At 41.9% G+C, this 18,024-nt stretch overlaps 2 protein-coding genes across 4 annotated transcripts in view; both read right to left on the reverse strand.

Annotated features, from left to right (window-relative positions):
- Positions 1 to 244, reverse strand: part of ahrr (aryl-hydrocarbon receptor repressor) — a 67,066-nt gene extending 66,822 nt beyond the window's left edge. The window contains exon 1 of the mRNA XM_022754078.1: positions 163 to 244. The gene's annotated coding sequence lies outside the window, so the exon portion shown is untranslated. The remainder of the gene's footprint in view (positions 1 to 162) is intronic.
- A 4,843-nt stretch (positions 245 to 5,087) lies between these two features.
- Positions 5,088 to 17,837, reverse strand: anks6 (ankyrin repeat and sterile alpha motif domain containing 6). Of its 3 annotated transcripts, XM_022754139.1 has the most exons (19): positions 17,243 to 17,837; positions 16,250 to 16,468; positions 15,961 to 16,162; positions 15,574 to 15,724; positions 14,717 to 14,761; positions 14,353 to 14,557; positions 14,031 to 14,137; positions 13,360 to 13,511; positions 12,885 to 13,122; positions 12,712 to 12,761; positions 12,102 to 12,296; positions 11,813 to 11,975; positions 11,484 to 11,704; positions 11,170 to 11,362; positions 10,651 to 10,718; positions 10,274 to 10,390; positions 9,887 to 9,983; positions 9,681 to 9,767; positions 5,088 to 5,536 (listed from the first exon to the last, which is right to left on the reverse strand). In XM_022754139.1, exons 1-18 carry the CDS (start codon positions 17,569 to 17,571, stop codon positions 9,718 to 9,720), a joined length of 2,802 nt encoding a protein of 933 aa, XP_022609860.1. In that variant the 5' UTR covers positions 17,572 to 17,837; the 3' UTR covers positions 5,088 to 5,536; positions 9,681 to 9,717. The 3 variants fall into 3 exon arrangements, with proteins under 3 accessions (XP_022609860.1, XP_022609861.1, XP_022609859.1); XM_022754140.1 differs by lacking the exon at positions 5,088 to 5,536 and having other exon boundaries at positions 8,197 to 9,767; positions 9,899 to 9,983; XM_022754138.1 differs by lacking the exon at positions 5,088 to 5,536 and having other exon boundaries at positions 8,197 to 9,767.
- Positions 17,838 to 18,024: the final 187 nt, after the last annotated feature.

Genomic DNA, 18,024 nt, shown 5'->3' on the forward strand with positions numbered 1-18,024 from the left:
TACAATATAACCTAACAAAGAGGTGCAACTTATCTAATTAATATCTCGCCTGTAAGAGTGTAGCAGAAATGCTGGATCCTTGGAAATAAGCGATAACACAATATCACAATTTAAAAAGAAAAATCACATCAAAACGTCAAAAATCGTCAAAATAGCACTAACCCAATGTCTGTGTGGATGTCAGTTAATTCCAGTATAGTGTTGTTGGCTGCAAAGCCACATTCACTTTAAGTGCAGAAAAGAGATGCGTCTCCCAGGGTGCACCGACTCGGTAATGCCAAATGATAAATCCAAAGGAAATCAAATAAATCGGAGAGGTCCTGTACGAGCTCCGCGCTGATGTTTTCATCAGCTTTGCACTGCTCGGGGCAGATGTTGGCTGATGCTTTATACCCAATTGAGTCGCCTTCACTTCCTCGCGTTTCAGGTGGCGGATTCCTCTGAATGACATGTCGAGCTCTTCGCACGCAACTCTCTGCCTCACAAACACAAAGCGAGCGCAGGCAGGCACACACACACACACACACGCACGCGCGCGCGCACGCACGCACACACACACGCACAGGGCTTATGCTGCTTTCAGGTGTAAGACTGCAAAAGGGAATTACCGCTTTTCGGTTTTACATCGTTATTATATAGGCCTACTAGCCTATATATTTGTAGCATTTTTTTTACATGTTATAATATAGAAACTGGATGACGGAGGTTTTCTCAACGAATTTATCATTCATTATTTCCTTTTCGACAAATGGTTAGTCTAATATTATAAAGTTGAATGTATACAAGCATTTTCTCTTCGTGATTTTGTTTGTCTCACTAAAGAAAAACTCACCTACACTCCACATTGTATTAGTGAGCAACCTGTGTTAAACTGTATATATTTCCCGGCTAAAATACGCTTTAATACGTGAATGGTTTATATATTTACGAGGAGCACATGAAAGTAGCAGAGCCAAACCGGACTTGAGCGCACAGCCGCGCGCAGCACACACACATTTCGTGAGTAGCGCGGGGAGAGGCGGGATCACACGCGAAGGGCAGCGGAGGCACAAACCTCCAGATTCACACCGAGGCGGTCCGCGGTCGACACCACTCACGGAATCGAGGCTTTTGCTACAGGGAGAAAAACACATTTTAAAGCCGACACGCTGCATTGGACGGAACCGAACGCCAAAAATGAGCTGAGTGGATGAAGCGTTGGTTCAAACTGGGTTTATACCTTCAAAACAAAAGCATGAATGTGCCGCGGATCTAATAGCCTACGCTTTGTTGTGTGGTGGGGTTCGTCTGGAATAAAATGTGACACCACTGTGAGTGTGACAGGAATAATCAAATATATAATCATAGTCGTGCTCTTTTCTTTTTTTTTTTTAGGTTGTGTGCAATTTCGATTATGGGCTTGCTAATGTTTACTCTTTCGGTTCACCTACTCAGAAATTATTAAAACGCCTCTCCCTTACGTAATCTTTACAATTTTCAGCAGATGCAATAGCTAAATCTTCGTATATGCCATTTTATTTTGAACGCTATCACCGGAAGTGCTCTGATCATCTGGTTGATTTGAGTGAGCTGGTTTGAGAGTCTACTCAAAATATTGGACACGGTTTTACCCATTAAATAAGCAATGAGACGCATTTGGAGACAGTAGTTCTGACAGGAGCCGTCCTGTGGGCCTGACGGAGTTAGACGACCTGAAATCACCGCAGCACAGAGGAAAACATTTAATTCTCACTGGTTACGAGAGTTTGCCAATTATAAATACTTGCTTTATGCTTGAAGTAACAGCGTGACTGTGTAGGTGGTTATTTACAGCCTAATTTTGAATGGTCGAAGACAAAGATTCATTGTGGCACATTTAATCTCGAGGCACCTTAGAGAAACCACATTTTTATGTCCCGACACCGTTTCCAAACTTCAATATGTCTATTCAGTAGTGGCGCTTTAGGATGGCCAGACAAAACCAGCTGCGGCCAGAGATACGCAAATGGTTAATAAGTGAGGCAGGAAGTACACAAATGCCTGCAGAAATAAATGGACAAGGGACAAAGACACAGACTGTTTAGCGGTGCTCTGGTATCAGATAGGACAGGATCCTTTCACCATGCTCACATGATCCTACACTAAAGATGTATGGTGTTGTAAATGAAGAATGCACATGTTAAATTGGTTGCATTTAACATAGTCCTACTATGTTTTAAAGATTAAGAAATGAAAAGCCCTGGTTGGTCTATTCCAATTCAAATAAACATCAAAATGCTTTTCTGTGTGTTTTTAGTTTGTGGAGAAATAAATGTTTTGACTTTAAAATTTTGTTTTTTAAATAACACTTTAACCTAATAAAGAATGATAATGTATTGCATCCGCTGTGTGTTGTCATTGAAACAATTGTCATTGTCATTGCACTCAGCTGACCACATTCACAGTGTGCAGTCTGTATGATAGTCTACTTACTGCGCTGCACCCTAGTGTACAAATTTATGCACTACAAACATACCCTCTGAGCACACACAGCTTATTGTGTATTTATGGGTAGTAAATCATGCAAGGCAATGGCTGAGATACACTTCTTCTTTAAATAAACATGACATAGTGGAGGAGAATCCCCTTGGTGATGATGTGATCACACACACACCTACAGAAATAAGGATAGTACATGGTAATACACTCAGGCTGTAGTATAAAACAAAGAGAAAACAGAAACATGCACACATCATAACAATTCAAACCATAATTAATTCAACACAATTAATTCAAACTTGATCTTTCACTTTTTTCACAAATAATTAAAAATATGCATTTAATTTGATCACACTGTATATTCCTGTAATATCTCCACTCAAAGACAGCAGGACAGTCCAGAGTCACATGACCAATATGTGGCACTGTGATGTGGCTCCACCTACTAAGATTATTTCCGAAAAGCTCTGAGAAATGTTTGTCAAACTAAAACTTTAATCTGTAAGCTGAGACCTTCAGAGGCCCACAGTGGCCAGAGAGCTTTTTGGCAGCATGATGAGTCGAGAATTAATCACCACTGGTCCTCAATAATGTCAGAACTGATGCATTCAGTGTATGAAAGAAGCATGGCAATACTGCCCTCATTTTTCCATACTCTCCTGACTGTTTTGAAATGTAATTTTTATTATGTAACAATCAGATTGCATCTTTGAGCAGATGGCTGTCTATACTCTCGTATCAGAAGTGCCCATCAGGGGGGGTGTTTAATTTGTTGTGACAGGTGGGGTTGGGGTCGGGGATCTGAGAAGGTCCTAAGGTCCTGTTAGCACTGTCAGTGGCTGCTATTAAAGCTTTGGTATCAATGTAAATCCACTTGCAACACTATCCAAGCTGCCTTCCAGATTAGCCCAGGCTTAAAGCTCTGCTAACACTGCAGGGGCAGACCTTCGCACGCAATCGTGTGTGTGTGCGTCAGTGCACGTCTGTGTCCATGTCAGTGCACACACAGTAAATGTGTGTGTGTGTGTGTGTGTGTGTGTGTGGCTAAATACAAATTTCAGAATAATGACCATGGAGCAAAATAGGGCTCAGTGAAAGCCATCTGGCAGGTGCAATAGTGTGGCTTTCATTGATTAAGATGTCTCTGTTAGCATCACCATGGGAGTTCGGGAGACATGCAGGGCTGTGACATGACAAGTCTGATTCTAATGGACATTCATAATTAATGGGATGGTCACTATAGGAAAGTACCACACTTACACTCATTTCATCTCTGTCACTGTCACTTAGTGCTTTGTGTCACTAAGCGATCCATGATTGCTCAGTGAGAAGCAAAGCTATTTGTCCAAACATAGTAATCTTGACTCATTTGCAGACAAATAAGCGCATGTTTGCAAGAAAACTATTAAAGGAAACATGGTCGAATATAAGTTGTTGGCCTAAATTCTGTCCAATCCTAACAATGGGTGGGGTCATTAGAGGTGATGGCCTCGCTCGCAGATGACCCTGGACTCAGAAAGCGGGAGGAGAGTTCACAGTCTGCTGCTGTTGTGCCGTTGCAAAGCAGGAATGGTGTTGTCAGGATTTGTGGAGCCAGACTTTAATCCATGACAGCAGATAGATGTTAATGGACAACACCAGCTCAAGCAGTCCTTTTAGGTCAGGATGCATGTTCTGACCCTTGGGACCTGCGGGAAATACTCTGCAGACATATGGTTCATGTATGCATGCGTGCCTCCGTGTATGCAAAAACAATAGTGCAGTTTGAGCTGTTCATGTAGAAATGCTGCAACAATAACACACTGACCCTAAACTGTTTAATACCACAGCTGAACAGATTAGTGTTTTTTTTTGGGACAAGGAATAGATCTGGTTTGATCTCATGAGACCATGAACCTTAAAATCAGGACAAAATTAGACAATGAACTTTGACGGCACAGAGCAAAACAGCCTGCAATGCTCAAAATCACTGGAAATTATGAGTACTGCAAAACAGAGAAGCATAACATGTTGACTGGGAAGTATCAGTGGTGTCAGTAAAGAATGATCCTCGGATACTGATCCGTAAAACTGAGATTCAGTAGTAAATATATGTACACAAAACACAAGCATTAGATAACACTGAAAAGCATTTAAATATTTAAGTGGTTCTTGTTTTATCTTATCCAAGTAGTATTAGGGTTTCAAAAGAAATAATACCATGCCAGATCAGCTCCCCACAGCATCTGTACCACCATACCTGTAGTTTTGTGGCTTCAAATAACATTTTATTCAACTTCATTTGCTCACAAGTAATGCTACGTGATTACAAAGGAATTATGTTGTAATAACTTGTCAAAAACTAAAAAAAGGCAAAGAAAAAATCTCACATTTAAAAACAGACAAAAGATTTGATGAAGATTTGTGTCAAACAGGTAGGTGGTTAGTCAACAAAGCAATGATCCATTAATTCTGATCAAACCTGTTACGGAGAGTTGATCATGAGTATTAGAGCATTTCATCCAACACTATCTTTTTTTTTTTTTTTAAGTATATTTTTTTGGGCTTTTGTGCCTTTATTGGACAGGATAGTATAGAGAGACAGGAAATGGGGAGGCAGAGAGAGAGAGGGAATGACATGCAGTAAAGGGCCATCTGATGCGGGATTCGAACCGGGGCCGACTGCAGCGAGGACTGTACATATGGGGTGCCTGCTCAGACCACTCCACCACTATCTTACAGCAACATAACAGGTTGTGCAGTTCAATTTCAGTAGCCTCAAATGAGTATTTTGTGTTTTGCTTTTGACATATAATGAAGCCGCATCATCCAGTGGAGCCAAATACTACAAGATACACCTCCAACTCGTGCTTTGCTGTCACGTTTCCGTCGGTCCCTGTATCAGGAGCTGTGTCAATCGGTTTGAGAGGGAAAATTGTGTGTTTGGACTCTGTGGGGATAATCTTTTGTTGACATTTGGATTTGGGTTTTTCAAAGGTTGTTTCATGGTCAGGACAAGGGTCAGATGGAGGTTGTCTTCCTCCTCCGCTCTCCTCAGTCGTTCCTTAATCTGCTCCATCCCACGTCTGTGGTTCTGTGTCTGTGTGAGAAGTACACAGAAAGACAGGGGGGTACAGAGAGATATAAAAAGGGCTACAGTGTTGTGTAACACCCAGGATGCTGGGAAACCCTGCAAGCAAATGAGTCACTTTTGCAAGAATGAATGTTGACAGTGGAATGCAAATGTGAAATCAGGCAGCAACTGTTTGTTTGGACATAGTTTGCACAAACAATTCACAGGAGTATGATAAGTGTGCATGTTGGCTATTGTTCTGTACTGTAGTTCTGCTTAAAAAAGACTGCTTAAAAGTAGTACAGGTTGATGGATGTGTCAAAGTGCTGTCAGGTCTTCAGTCAGAAAAAGGCAAAGCAGAGAGGGACAAACTGAGGTGTAAAATACGAGGTCACTGTGCTCAGAGACAGAAGACCACAGGGCTCAGCTCAGTCCTCCAATCCCTGCTCCCCTCTAAATCACACAGAGCCAAGAGACCAAGCCTCACTCTAGCTCGTTCACATTCATGTTCATGACCACCACCTTTCAAATTAAGCACAAATACACACATATACACAAACACACACACACACACACACACACACACACACACACACACACTATAAAGCCATTGCCCTAGGTTATGCACATCTGAAAAGACCGCACTGGCTTGTACAGCCAGAGGCCGATGGCCACAAAGTGAAAGTCATGGTAATGGCATCCAAGCTTTTGGAGAAGACTCTCAAAGAAACAAAAAAAGACTATATCTGGTAACCTGGGTAAGATGTGTCACCACTGGGAGAGAGTAAGTCATTTGTTTAGTATTTCATCCCAACCTAAAATTTTCCACTTGCACACCTGATGAAGCAAAGAGCCAACACACCATCACAATTCATAAAGTTAAAAATCTTGTATTGCTTTTAACAGGTAAAGCAAACAGGAGGGATATGTTCATGTTTAGTAGAAGACAGTATGACACATTTTCTCCTGACTATTATGTTAAAATGAACTGCTCCTGTTGAGACTCCTATTGGATTTAGTTTTGTGATAGTCTGCCCCCAGTGTCTCTGTTGAGGAATACAGTATGCATTGCTATTTGTGCTTTAGCAAAGCACAGGGCATGAAGATCGGAAAACTTTTAATCATCATTTCAGTGAAACTTTATCTCTATTGGGGATTCTCACATGAATCCGGTTTCTTTCGTCAGTCTGTTTTACCACACAGACGAGACCAGTTTCAACCTCTGAGGCCAAGACTGTCAGTATCTCACCAGTTGGAGAGGTAGCTGAAAATCCATTTAGAAATAAATTTAACATCCTCCACAAAGGAAAAACAGAAGATGGTTGCTATTTTCTTATTCATTAAACAAACAATCTTCTCTCTGAGTCACTGTCTACGTCACTGATTTTGTTACCTCCATACACCCCTGATCTATGTCCACTGTTCCTCTGTTTCTCTGTTTCTGCTGCACGACTACTGTACTGACAGTTACAGACAATCTTATTAAATGTTATTCAATCCAATCAAAACCGTATGTGAGTGAAAACAATTGAGAGGAAATTGAATGAGTCACTCCATTTGCTGCCCACATGCCACAGCGATGTTAATACATCCCAAATGTATTTCTCTCTCCTCCAGTTTCTTACAGCTCACATATGACTGTACATCTGAGCACTCAATCTGCCACAGTCCTGGAGAGGAAAGCTTTCCTACACTGAGTGATGCTTTTCATTAAACTCTACAGGAACCCTGTCGCCTGCCTGTCGGGCCAGTCCATATCCAGGTCATCAATAATGATTTCAGCAACGCCAGTGTGTTGCTATTTGGTCATGTTTTGGGGATAGTCTGCTTTTCTGACTTTTGGTTCAAGTGGTTTGAATCAATCGTCATTTTGGATCAACACATTTTTCAGCTGCTCTTGCTCACATGGTGACAGTGGCTTCAACAAACAAAAACACAAATATCTGACTCGTCATCTGCTACTGAAAAACCTTCAAGCCTTGATCAGAGGTTCACAGATAACATGGACAATGGTGTGTCTGCTAAACACTGATGTGCAGATTGATGTATGTGCCAAGTTTGACACTGGAAGGCTGTTTGCACATTCCTCTGCTGATATAGGAAATGTACATACGAGCAGGATTTTGTGACATCACATAGTTTGAAGGCAAAATGTGCAGCACTAACTAACACATTTGTGATGTGGAGACTTAAAACTTTTAAATTCAAAATATTTGCATATTCATAGATTCTGGATTTTTCAAGGAGGGAGATGGACCTTCAATAAATTTTAGCTAAAAAAATTTTTTGATGGAAAAACCATATCAGACACAGATTATTATTCAAAGCAAGGTATTTAAATATGTCTTAAAACATGTCTGGTGGGGATATATAAGTTGTTTCAGCTCCTAGACGAGGGCTTTAAACATATGGCTGCTAATTGACTACACAGCTACAACCCTGGAGGTATTAAAGCAAGTCTATTAACACTGTGGTTACAAGTGGCAAATCCAACATGATGGTAATGCTATAACAAATTGTGGCACAAGTAGAGAGGAGTCAACAAGCCAGCAAAGTTACTCAGTGAAATCCATCTTAAGATTGCAAACATTTGCAGTCATTAGCCACAATAAACCACTGGTCATACCAGACCAAGTCAGGCTGGTGCAGCAAAACCACTGAGTGCGCAGAAATTAATAAGACTGGGTTTTATTGTAGGTGGATGAAAGTTTTCATTTGCCAGAGAACAACATAATATGTCTTCTTTTAAAAGTTACATAGTCTCACTTAAATGTGACTACTACAGCTGATGAGGAGACGTCGGTCTGAACAAACACATCACAGAGCAGGGTCTGTAGTGTACACTACAGCAGGACTGTACCATGCTGACAATTTATTGCATCAGCAGCAGGTCACTGCCATCTTGTGGAAGAAAGATGGTTTTACATCATAGTTTTATTTGTTTTTACAGTTTTTACACAGGCAAAGTTGGACCTGAAACAAGCTTTCCAACTGTTCAACACGAGCACCAATAAAAACAGTTTGTATTCAGTTTATTTCATTTTGCAGCATTTAATTTTAGACACACACTTTATTTCTGTGTTTCATGATTCATCATCCAGAGTCCTTTTTAAAAGCGCACAGTGTGTTTATTTGTGTTTCCCCCGACAGACTACATGACTAAACAGGATATGATGTCATCTAATATTTAACTGACCCATCCTGAACACTGCCACAGCACATCATTTGGATTTAAGACATGGAATATACTGTAGGTACCTGATATTTAGGGATGATATAGCACTCCGTCTGTCTGAACGTGGACCAAACGTTTAATGGTGGAGCCAGATGCTGGCTCAGTGGAAACTATTGCTCAATGCACCTCTTTCAAACTAAATTTATACCAGTCATAAAACGCTCCCAAAAAATATTCTTTTGCCAATACCTTTTCATCTCAAGTCCAACAAGGTCTGAAGTAGTAGAAAAAACATTTACTTATTGCATCATCATAACAGCACAGCCTTGACTGAAAATGATCTGTTTACATAGTGGTCCGTAAATTCAAGACGTAAACACACTAGTAAAAGCAGTCCAATAGACTGGATGACTACAAAACAGCTTGGCTAATGTCCCTTTCTCTTTTTCCATTTGCTTTCCTCACCAGTGCACCTTTTTAGTAATTTCAATGGCTCTCAAGTCCCAGTCACATTATTATTAGCTAATACCTGTTTTATCTTATTGTGAAATTCATAATCTCTCTCTTCTTTTCTCCTGATTCAATTTACCACTTTTACAATACATATGCTGGGTATCTCACATTTGTTCAGATAAAATAATGGGCTCACACTCATTCTCCCTTGGCTGTGTAGCTGATCTTCTTGTCTTTCTCTACTACATGTGGCAACTGCCTCACTATGGCAAAAAATATGATTAGCCACACATCACGTTTTTTGTCAAACTACAGCAGGGGGCTGGACAGCCAGGCCTATGTCTCATCTCCCCTGCTTTAGGATCCACAAGAGGAACATTTTAAGGCAGTTTGTTCCTGGAAGGTCCTATTAAGGCAGATTATCAGGGCCTTCTTTGTTTTGTTGCAGCATCCTCTAGTGGTCTGGGACACTGGCGTCCAGGAAACTCCATATGATTTGTTCCTTGGATAGGGGTCACCAGCTTTTACTCTCATTCTAAGTACCTTTGGTGAACTTCCTGATGGGTGCCAGGTCTACCGGTTACCTCTTGTTGGAGGTACGAACCTGGTGTCTCATCCAACCTGTTGGAGCTGGTGAAGACAGGTGGAAAGAGAGAAACAGATAAATATGTAGAAAGACAGATTATGATGCCGTCTTTGCATGTGTTTGCTTCAGAATCTATAGCTCAGTTTAAACATTTGACACTCACAGCGTGGTTCACCTGCTTGTCTTGGATTACTGGCACTGCTACCAAAGGAAGACTGAAAGTTATGGATGGTCTCTTGAAGAATCTGCCTTTCTCGGCCCTGATGACGGCAAACGAAGATTGTTACACACCAGGCAAAGATAATGCTCTTGCTGTACCTTCAAATACTGTGTCAATCTATTCTGTGTCCACCTACATTTCTTTTCCATCCTCAGTACCTAAAGTAATTCTACCTAACAGTGCTGGCTCATACTGAACATAATGTTGGGTTATACTGTGGAAAAACTGAAGTGGAAAGACTATAAATCAAGCCCAGAGAGCACTGGAAACACACTACTGGAAGTAAAGATGTAAGGCATAACCACATAGTGTATGCTGAACTAAATGCACCTTTCCAGCATTGAGCTCTGATATGGCCGCCAAGATCTGTTGTCTAGGTCCATCTGTTTTGATTCCCAGCTCCTTCAGGTCTCCATCTGTTAGAGTCAGGAATGCCTCCATGTCCACCTAGAGGAAGGGGAAGAGGGGAAGGAGAAACACTGATTAAAAGGTCATATGAAACATGTGCGATATATTAAATGTACACAATTTTCTGGGTTTAATACAGTATAAGTACAGAACTGTCCGGGGACTGCAGTTCAGTTACGTAGTCTTGGAAAAACACTTTCCTTCACATTGACAACTAATAAATCAAATTTATTAAAACAAAGGAGGAAAACAGACTTTATAGTTGAAGGAAAATGTTTTGGACAAAAAAGAAAGAGTACCTCCTGTTCCTCAAATATGGGCTGGTACTTCTCCAGGGACAGTTTCTTCAAGATACTAGACAGCTCGTCTGAAAACATAAAGACAAAATAGCATACAGTATGATCTGAAGCGAGGGATAAAACTTGGCAAATGAGGTGAGTAGTTATGGTTTGTGTGGATATCACATGTGTTGGTTAAATTACATCCAGTGCCCATAGTGTAGGTTTGTGTGGTACAACTGGGCCATGAGGCTGAAACAAATGCATCTCGGCATTTTGTCTTTTAACCATAGCAGAAGTGTAGATATAAAAATAGAAATGAATGACGTTACAAGAGGGTTTCTTACAATGAGAAAAATAATGTTGACAATGTTGCATTAAAAGTCAACTAAGTTAGACTATATTTGTCATTGATGTAATTAATAAATGACAAACACTTTAAATCATCAAAGCAAGCTGATCACCAATATCTATTGTTGTCCCTAATATGGCATTTTGAAGTATAATTTCAGAGTAAACCTGAATACAATGTGGCATTACCTTCATCAGTGATGGTCCCACTGCTGGAGCCTCCACTGCTCTTGGAGCGAGGATGAGAAGAGGCTGAGGACAGAGAGTCTCCCGGCCCAGTAGGAGGCTTAGGCGTTGGGGAAGGAGATGGGGTCAGAGTGGGTGACGTGCTCTTGGAGGTGGAGGAATTCCCTGACTGTGGCCTCTTCTTCAACTCCATCTTCTACAAAGTAATAAAGGTGGACAGTAGCACCACTTCACTGACATGATAGGAGTCACCTCTTCAACTTTGGCTGTTTTACTCAGTTATCGCAGTGATTTCAGAGAGGAAACATGACACAGACCCTTCTTGAGTGGATATCGGAGGCGACCAGGCTTGGGTGGGAGTGGATGTCTGGGAGGCTGATATCAGGCAGCGGCAGGCTGGGTGCTGAGGCTGGCAGTGGGGGTTGGCTCTGTGTTGGGCTGTGCTGTTTCTCTGGAGCTTGGACCTTCACATCTATCAGACCTGCTGCCCTCTTCCTTTGAGCTGCTATCTGGGAGAGGACACTGTCTGCACTCCCCCCTAGTGGAGGGATGAAATAGAGAGTGTTTTATTGTAGATACTGTATGATACATATGCTTTCTGATAATCTGGTTGTGTTGTGCAGTTTGGCGGTGCGTTTGTGTGAACCTGAACGGTTGTGAGAGTCCCGGTTGAGCCCTGCCACTCCATTGGAGCCACCGGAGGAGTGGGGGGAGTGATAGTGACCGGAGTTGGAGGGAGAGGAGGATGAGGGCCCCTTAGGGATGCTGGGAAACTTAATGGACCTGCTGACCACACGACTGATAGACGTCTGATAAATAAAGGAGAGAAGAGAGGATAACAAAAGACCCATGAATGATGACAAACATGCAGACTGTTAGAGAGGGGTTTTACCAACTCCACCCCTGAGCACTAACTTTCTCCTCCTCACACTCACAATATCTGAATTTCCACTGCTGTTTAGCTTCCTTTGGGGTGGCATGGGCAGGCGGGGCGCTTCGCTCTTTCCCTCCCTGAGGAGGCGCGAACGGTCCGAGTTCCACGGCTCAAAGTTGGACGGAGGCAGGAAGGGAGGGATCACTGCTTTCAGCTTGTCATTGGGCAGCCGGGTCAAGGGCGCACCGCTTCTCAGCTACAGCAGATGGAAAACACAGCAGAGGAACAACACTACCACTTATTATAGTAACAATAATCCTTATTTATACAACACTCATTAATAAAAAATAAATACTGTATAAAAGTTCAAACCCTAACTCTAAACCGCATACATAAGTATGTGGTACTCATATAGTGGCCCCAAAAAGTATTCGGTTTTCAGTAAGATGAAGTGAAGGGGTCTGAATACTTTCTTAATCACTGTGAAACTGACGACTGACATAAACATCATAAAAACTGTTAGAAAGTTAACAAACTTGGCTATCTACTACTTAAACTAGTTTCAAACTGATTTTTTTCAGAGGTTCTTTGAGGTAAATTATTATAATCAGAAAACTGCCCAAAGCTGATAAAATGTACAATAAAATGTTCTTTAAACCAAATATTCCTACCATTGTGGTTATTAGGAAGTCATCCTTTTCTGAGGATGCCCTACAAAGACCTGGAACAAAGGAACAAACAGCACATTTACATATTCCCTCTTCCACATCGTACAACATACATGTACAAAATTCCATTTACGCTAAACTTCATCATCGCGGTTTTACGGATCACTGTGGCTCACCGGTATCTTTGCTCTTGACAGCCCATGCAGCGCTAACATCATTCCCTCCCAGGGCAGGAGATGGTGCCAGTGTCCCGTTAGATACAGCACCAGGCTTCCTATTTGCCTTCATTGTGGCATCCAGTGAAGTTTCAGCATCATCAGGGAATGGAGCCAGGCGATTGGACGAGAGGCCATGCCTCAGAGTGTGAGTCAACTTAAGCCGCCGGAACCGATTTGACATCCTACTCCACCAGGACTGGAAGAGGATGCAGTCAAACGTGTGTGTGTGTGTGCTTCAGAGATATGGTAGTTGACTTTTTGAGTGCACAGTCATTATTAAATCATTGATAAAATGTGATTTTAAAATTACAGTTTAATTAAATAATATATAAATAATTGAACAATAGTACAGGTTTTAATTCATACAGACAACATTAAGAAAATATACTGTTACACAGAATATTAGCGTTATAGGACTTCACTTGGTCTTTACCTTGAGGCCTCCCTTGTCATCAGGTGGCACAGGGACATTGTTGAGGGACTGTCGACTTTTGGAGCGAGTCATTAAGGCTCTGCCGCGGTGTTTCGACTTGTCCTTATCTACTTGCATACACACTGATGCTAACAGACGCACCAACTCAGTGTCTGAAAAAATCGAAACAGAGAAAATAAATAAACGAGCAATCAGTGAGTGAAAGGATGAGCGACCATCATGGAAACTACACAACAGAGACTGTGTCACGTGCTTCCGTCCACGTGTGGAGATGAGATAAAAGCTTAATTAGTCATAATTTCATCAGGAAATCATTTCAGCTTTCTAGCTCTCTTCTTTGAATAATTCTGTGTTAACAGAATCTTTTCATTTTCATTTCAGCTTCACAATTATTATTTATTGTAACCAGAATAGTTTATATATATTTTGGAAAAATATGCTTCTGAATTATCTAACTGAATTATTTAAGTACCTGTACCTTGGGCAAAGTCAAGTACATACAGACTAAAAGACAAATATCTGCCATCCTTCTTTTCAAGAATGTATTACTATTTTAAATACCTGGTGGATACTTCTGCTGTCTATTACAACACATTAGGAAGGGTTTGTTTCTTCAGTCTGAGCACATTTTCCCAAAGCACTGCAGAACAGAGCGATGATAGTGTGGGTACCTGGGTCATTCAGCAGCATAACCAAATCAAAGGCTGTGTATCCATTCTTAGCTCGAAGGTTGACATCCGCCCCTTGACTCAGCAGGTACTTGACAATGTCTTTATTACTGAAGGAAGGGAGACAGAAAAAAAGATATGTACTGTTAGTACATCGCACGATCAAATGATTTTATTTCCCATCAAAATCACTTTTTTTAATGATCTGAAATTGAAATGACCGACGAAATCAACAATTTAACTATATTCATTTGAATATGGAAACAACAAACTCCATATAAAAAAAATGGAATACCACTATCGTCTCTCATGTAACCCATCTTACCCATGATAGGTGGCCTGCATTAGTGCAGTCCACCCATGGACGCCATCTTGTTTGTCTATGTCGGCATTCTTCTCCACCATCAGCTGCACAACCTCTAACTGACCGCTCACTGCTGCCATCATCAGAGGTGATGCTCCCTCCTGGTTGGATGAATTCACCTGAGTGGGATCCTCCTCCAAGATCTCTTTAACTAGCTGGGAATTCCCTGAGTCGGCATAAAACACACACATGGATACATAACTATGCAAATATAAGGATCTGCCTGACTGTGTTTATTTGTTAGTGTTCTCACCTCGTAGTCTCACAACCAACATGCTATTTATGTGTAATTTTGCTTTTTCAGTAAGAATCTAATTTAACTTACCCAATTTGAGGGCACTGAACACATCTGGTCTTCTTCTCTCATCGTCTGTGAAGAAATGAGTGAGACTGAGAACAGAAGGGAGCTCTGACTTTAAAACAACAATCCTACTTGGCCAGACTTCACATAGCTCAGCACCATTAAAAACTAATGGAAGAACGTGAGAAAAGTAGACACATAAAAACACTCTGCTGTAACTGGAACATCTTGTATACTGAAATTCAGACAGTCTCATGAAAAATTGCAGTAATATTCTTTTGCTGACAAATTGATGACACATCACTGCATAAAGAGATCAGAGATTGATTTATCTTGACAAACTGATAGATTAAGGATTAAAATATAGAGGCACAAGTGAGCATGAATGCCACAGGCAGAGTATGATCCTGCAGGTAAACTGGCTTAAATCCTGAACCTCTGGTGCAAAGAGCTATTAAACATCAAAGAGGCTGAGAGCTGCCCCCGTTGGTTTCACTCTCACATGAGTGTTAACTGCAATACAAGCACATCTAGATCCTTGTTGTGGCGACAGACATAGATGCAATAAGAGGTACAGACAATACTTCCTGTGAAACTGTTAGAACATTTTAAAAAAACATATTCTTCATCAAAATAAACGCCAGGAATACAACTCATCCAAACAAAATGAACACAAAACATGTCACAGTCTGAGAGACCAGGAGACCAAGAAATGAAAATGTACTGAGCTCCTTTTTTATTCTTTTGATTGCTCATTCTTTGATTGTTGTCAAATACAATGTGCTGCTTTTTGTCTTATACTGTGTAGTTGTACTTACATTGTAAACCTTGTGCAGCATGCTGTGACAACCGTACCGTATTTTATCATCGTCAGGCCCTACCTGTCTGGGGTCGAACAGTGGTGATGGAGTCCAGATAGGCCTTGACGTCTCTCTGTTTAAGCTGCATGGCCAGTTCAAAGGCTGTCTTAGACAGAACATTGACTCGGTCTGGGTCAGCTCCACGTTCCACCAGCTGCTGAGCCACAACCACCTTCAAAACACACACATCTTTATTCTGTTTTCCATCCAGTTACAATCAGATACCATGCTGGGATATTACTCCATATGCATTGGTGCCGTAACTGTATAAAAATAAACAACATGTAAGTCTAAATGGCACACAAGAAACGATACATCCCCAAATGAGACCCACAAGAGTCAAAATGTATTAACCATCAATCTTTTATCCATCCATCCATCCATCCATCCATCCATCATTAACCTAACCTTCCCACTGAGGGTGGCCACCATCAGTGGACCCCAGCCAGTGGTCTTCTGGGAAAAGCTGACATCAGAGCCCCACTCTAGCAGCAGGCGCACTGTGGCCTCATGGCCATGCTGAGATGCCACCATAAGGGCAGTGATGTCCATGAATTCTCTGCCACCTCCTCCTTCTGGACAACCCTCACCCCCTCCAAAACCAGCCGTGCTGTGGAAAACAAAGGGATAGAACCAGACCACTTTCCCAGACAAGGATTTAGACCTAAAGATGTTCTGAAAAAAAGCCAGCCCCAACCTGCAGCTGTTGTTGTTGTTGCCATTGGAGACTGCCTCTGCAGCCACAGCCAGATGATCATAGTCATCAACATAAGCCCCACTCTCCAGGAGTAGTTTGACTACATGAGTGTGTCCCCCACGGGCCGCCATTGTCAGGACACTTGCACCCAGCCTGTTCCGTCCATTAATCTCTGCCCCGTTCTCCAGCAGGATGTGGGCAACGGTCAGGTGACCAAACCTGGGTGGAAGATGGAGACACAGAGAATGAGAGAGGCAGTGGAACTCAAATATCTAATTTCCTCAGCTGAACACAGTTCATCAAAAATGTTATATTTTCATTAGGGTGCTACTCCTCTTTCAGCAGAGTCAACTCCCACATGGTTGAGAAAGTACATCACTGCTACAGCAGGTCCATTACTGTATACACTGCTTGTGCACACTGAAGGTACACTAAGCAATTTGACATCAGACACTGAAAACACAGGCAAGCAAGCTGAACTCCAGGTGATTTGTCAAAGTTTCATAACACTGACACGTATAATATTTTAGTTAAATGAATATTCATATACATTTTGTTGAAACTAAGAAATTATTTCATACATAACAACAAACACAATAATACATACATGATGCTTCACCAAACCCTATGCCTGAATCTGGCCACTACTTCAAATGTTCATGTAACAGGCAAGACTCTTACACACACATAGTTCAATACAAATTCAACATACATTTGCTTTACAAGAAAAAAGCATTTTAGATTTGTCTCATTGTGGCCACTGTCACAATACTGAAGAAGAAAAGGTTTGTGTGTGGAAAAAAAATATTATATAATTCATCACTAAAGTTTGTTAGTGTTGAACGAATTAAAGAGTGGCACAGTGTTGTGAAGTGATTCATCATTGACAGCATGGAGCTATAAATGAAATTGCCAGATTTTTTAATGGAGTTTTGTCTGACACTCTCTTGATACTTTGAACATAGTGCAATGAGTTGCAGCCCGCAGCCCCACCTAGCAGCCTGCATCAGCGGGGTCCAACCGTAGTTGTTGCGGCTGTCCACCGAGGCTCCCTTTCGGAGCAAAAACCGGACCAGGTTCTCGTGACCGCTGGCAGAGGCGAACTGCAGGGCGGTGTTCCCCTCCTCGTCGGTGCAGTCCACCGGTACCAGAGACAATATGTCCGCGGCGTTGCACTCCGACCCTGCTTCTGACCGCAGCCTGCTCTGCCGCCCGGACTCTTTCGGGGCTCCGGGCTCCAGGATCCCCCGGGCCGTCTCATAGTCGCCCTCATCGCAGGCACGGAAAAGTAGCAGAGAATCAGCGGGGACACCAAAATTCATTTCTTCATTTAAAGCGTTATTCCGCCTCCATTAAACTCCCGTTTGTTTAATCGACGGTAACGGTCCGAAAGTTCCCCTGTCACTTGGCGGCGGCCCGTGTTTCGAAATCATGACGCACAGTGAAATAAAGTTTAGTCTCCAGGTCGAGGACTGTCCTCCTTCCTCCCAGACAATGCAACCATCCTCTCATCTCCAATCATAACACTTTGACAAAACTTGTTTCCTCAAAACAACTTTCTGGCAACCGGCCGCATCACCACTGCCCCGGTTCCGTTACTTGTTTAGAAATTCACCCAAAGATCTACTACAACACAGAGCACAACTTCCGCTTTTATCTTTCATAAGAAAAGCCTCAACGTTTATGCCCATGTGATGGACGTTTCAGTTATTTGCTCATGAGTCCCTCAGTTAGCAGGACTTATCTAATGAGTGAAGTTCCTGCGGTCTGTCTTT

The sequence above is a fragment of the Seriola dumerili genome, unplaced genomic scaffold (genome assembly GCF_002260705.1).
Source record: "Seriola dumerili isolate Sdu_G_001 unplaced genomic scaffold, Sdu_1.0 BDQW01000216.1, whole genome shotgun sequence".
Lineage (NCBI taxonomy): Eukaryota > Metazoa > Chordata > Actinopteri > Carangiformes > Carangidae > Seriola > Seriola dumerili.

Excerpts from the sequence above, each read along its gene's own strand:
- anks6 (XM_022754139.1), bottom strand. The coding sequence starts at position 17,571 with ATGAATTTTGGTGTCCCCGCTGATTCTCTGCTACTTTTCCGTGCCTGC. Across the intron at positions 14,762-15,573 it reads CACTGTTCGACCCCAGACAG|ACGATGAGAGAAGAAGACCA; the intron begins GTAGGGCCTGAC and ends ATTTCTTCACAG. Across the intron at positions 9,768-9,886 it reads ACAAGCAGGTGAACCACGCT|CTCCAACAGGTTGGATGAGA; the intron begins GTGAGTGTCAAA and ends TGTCTTCACCAG.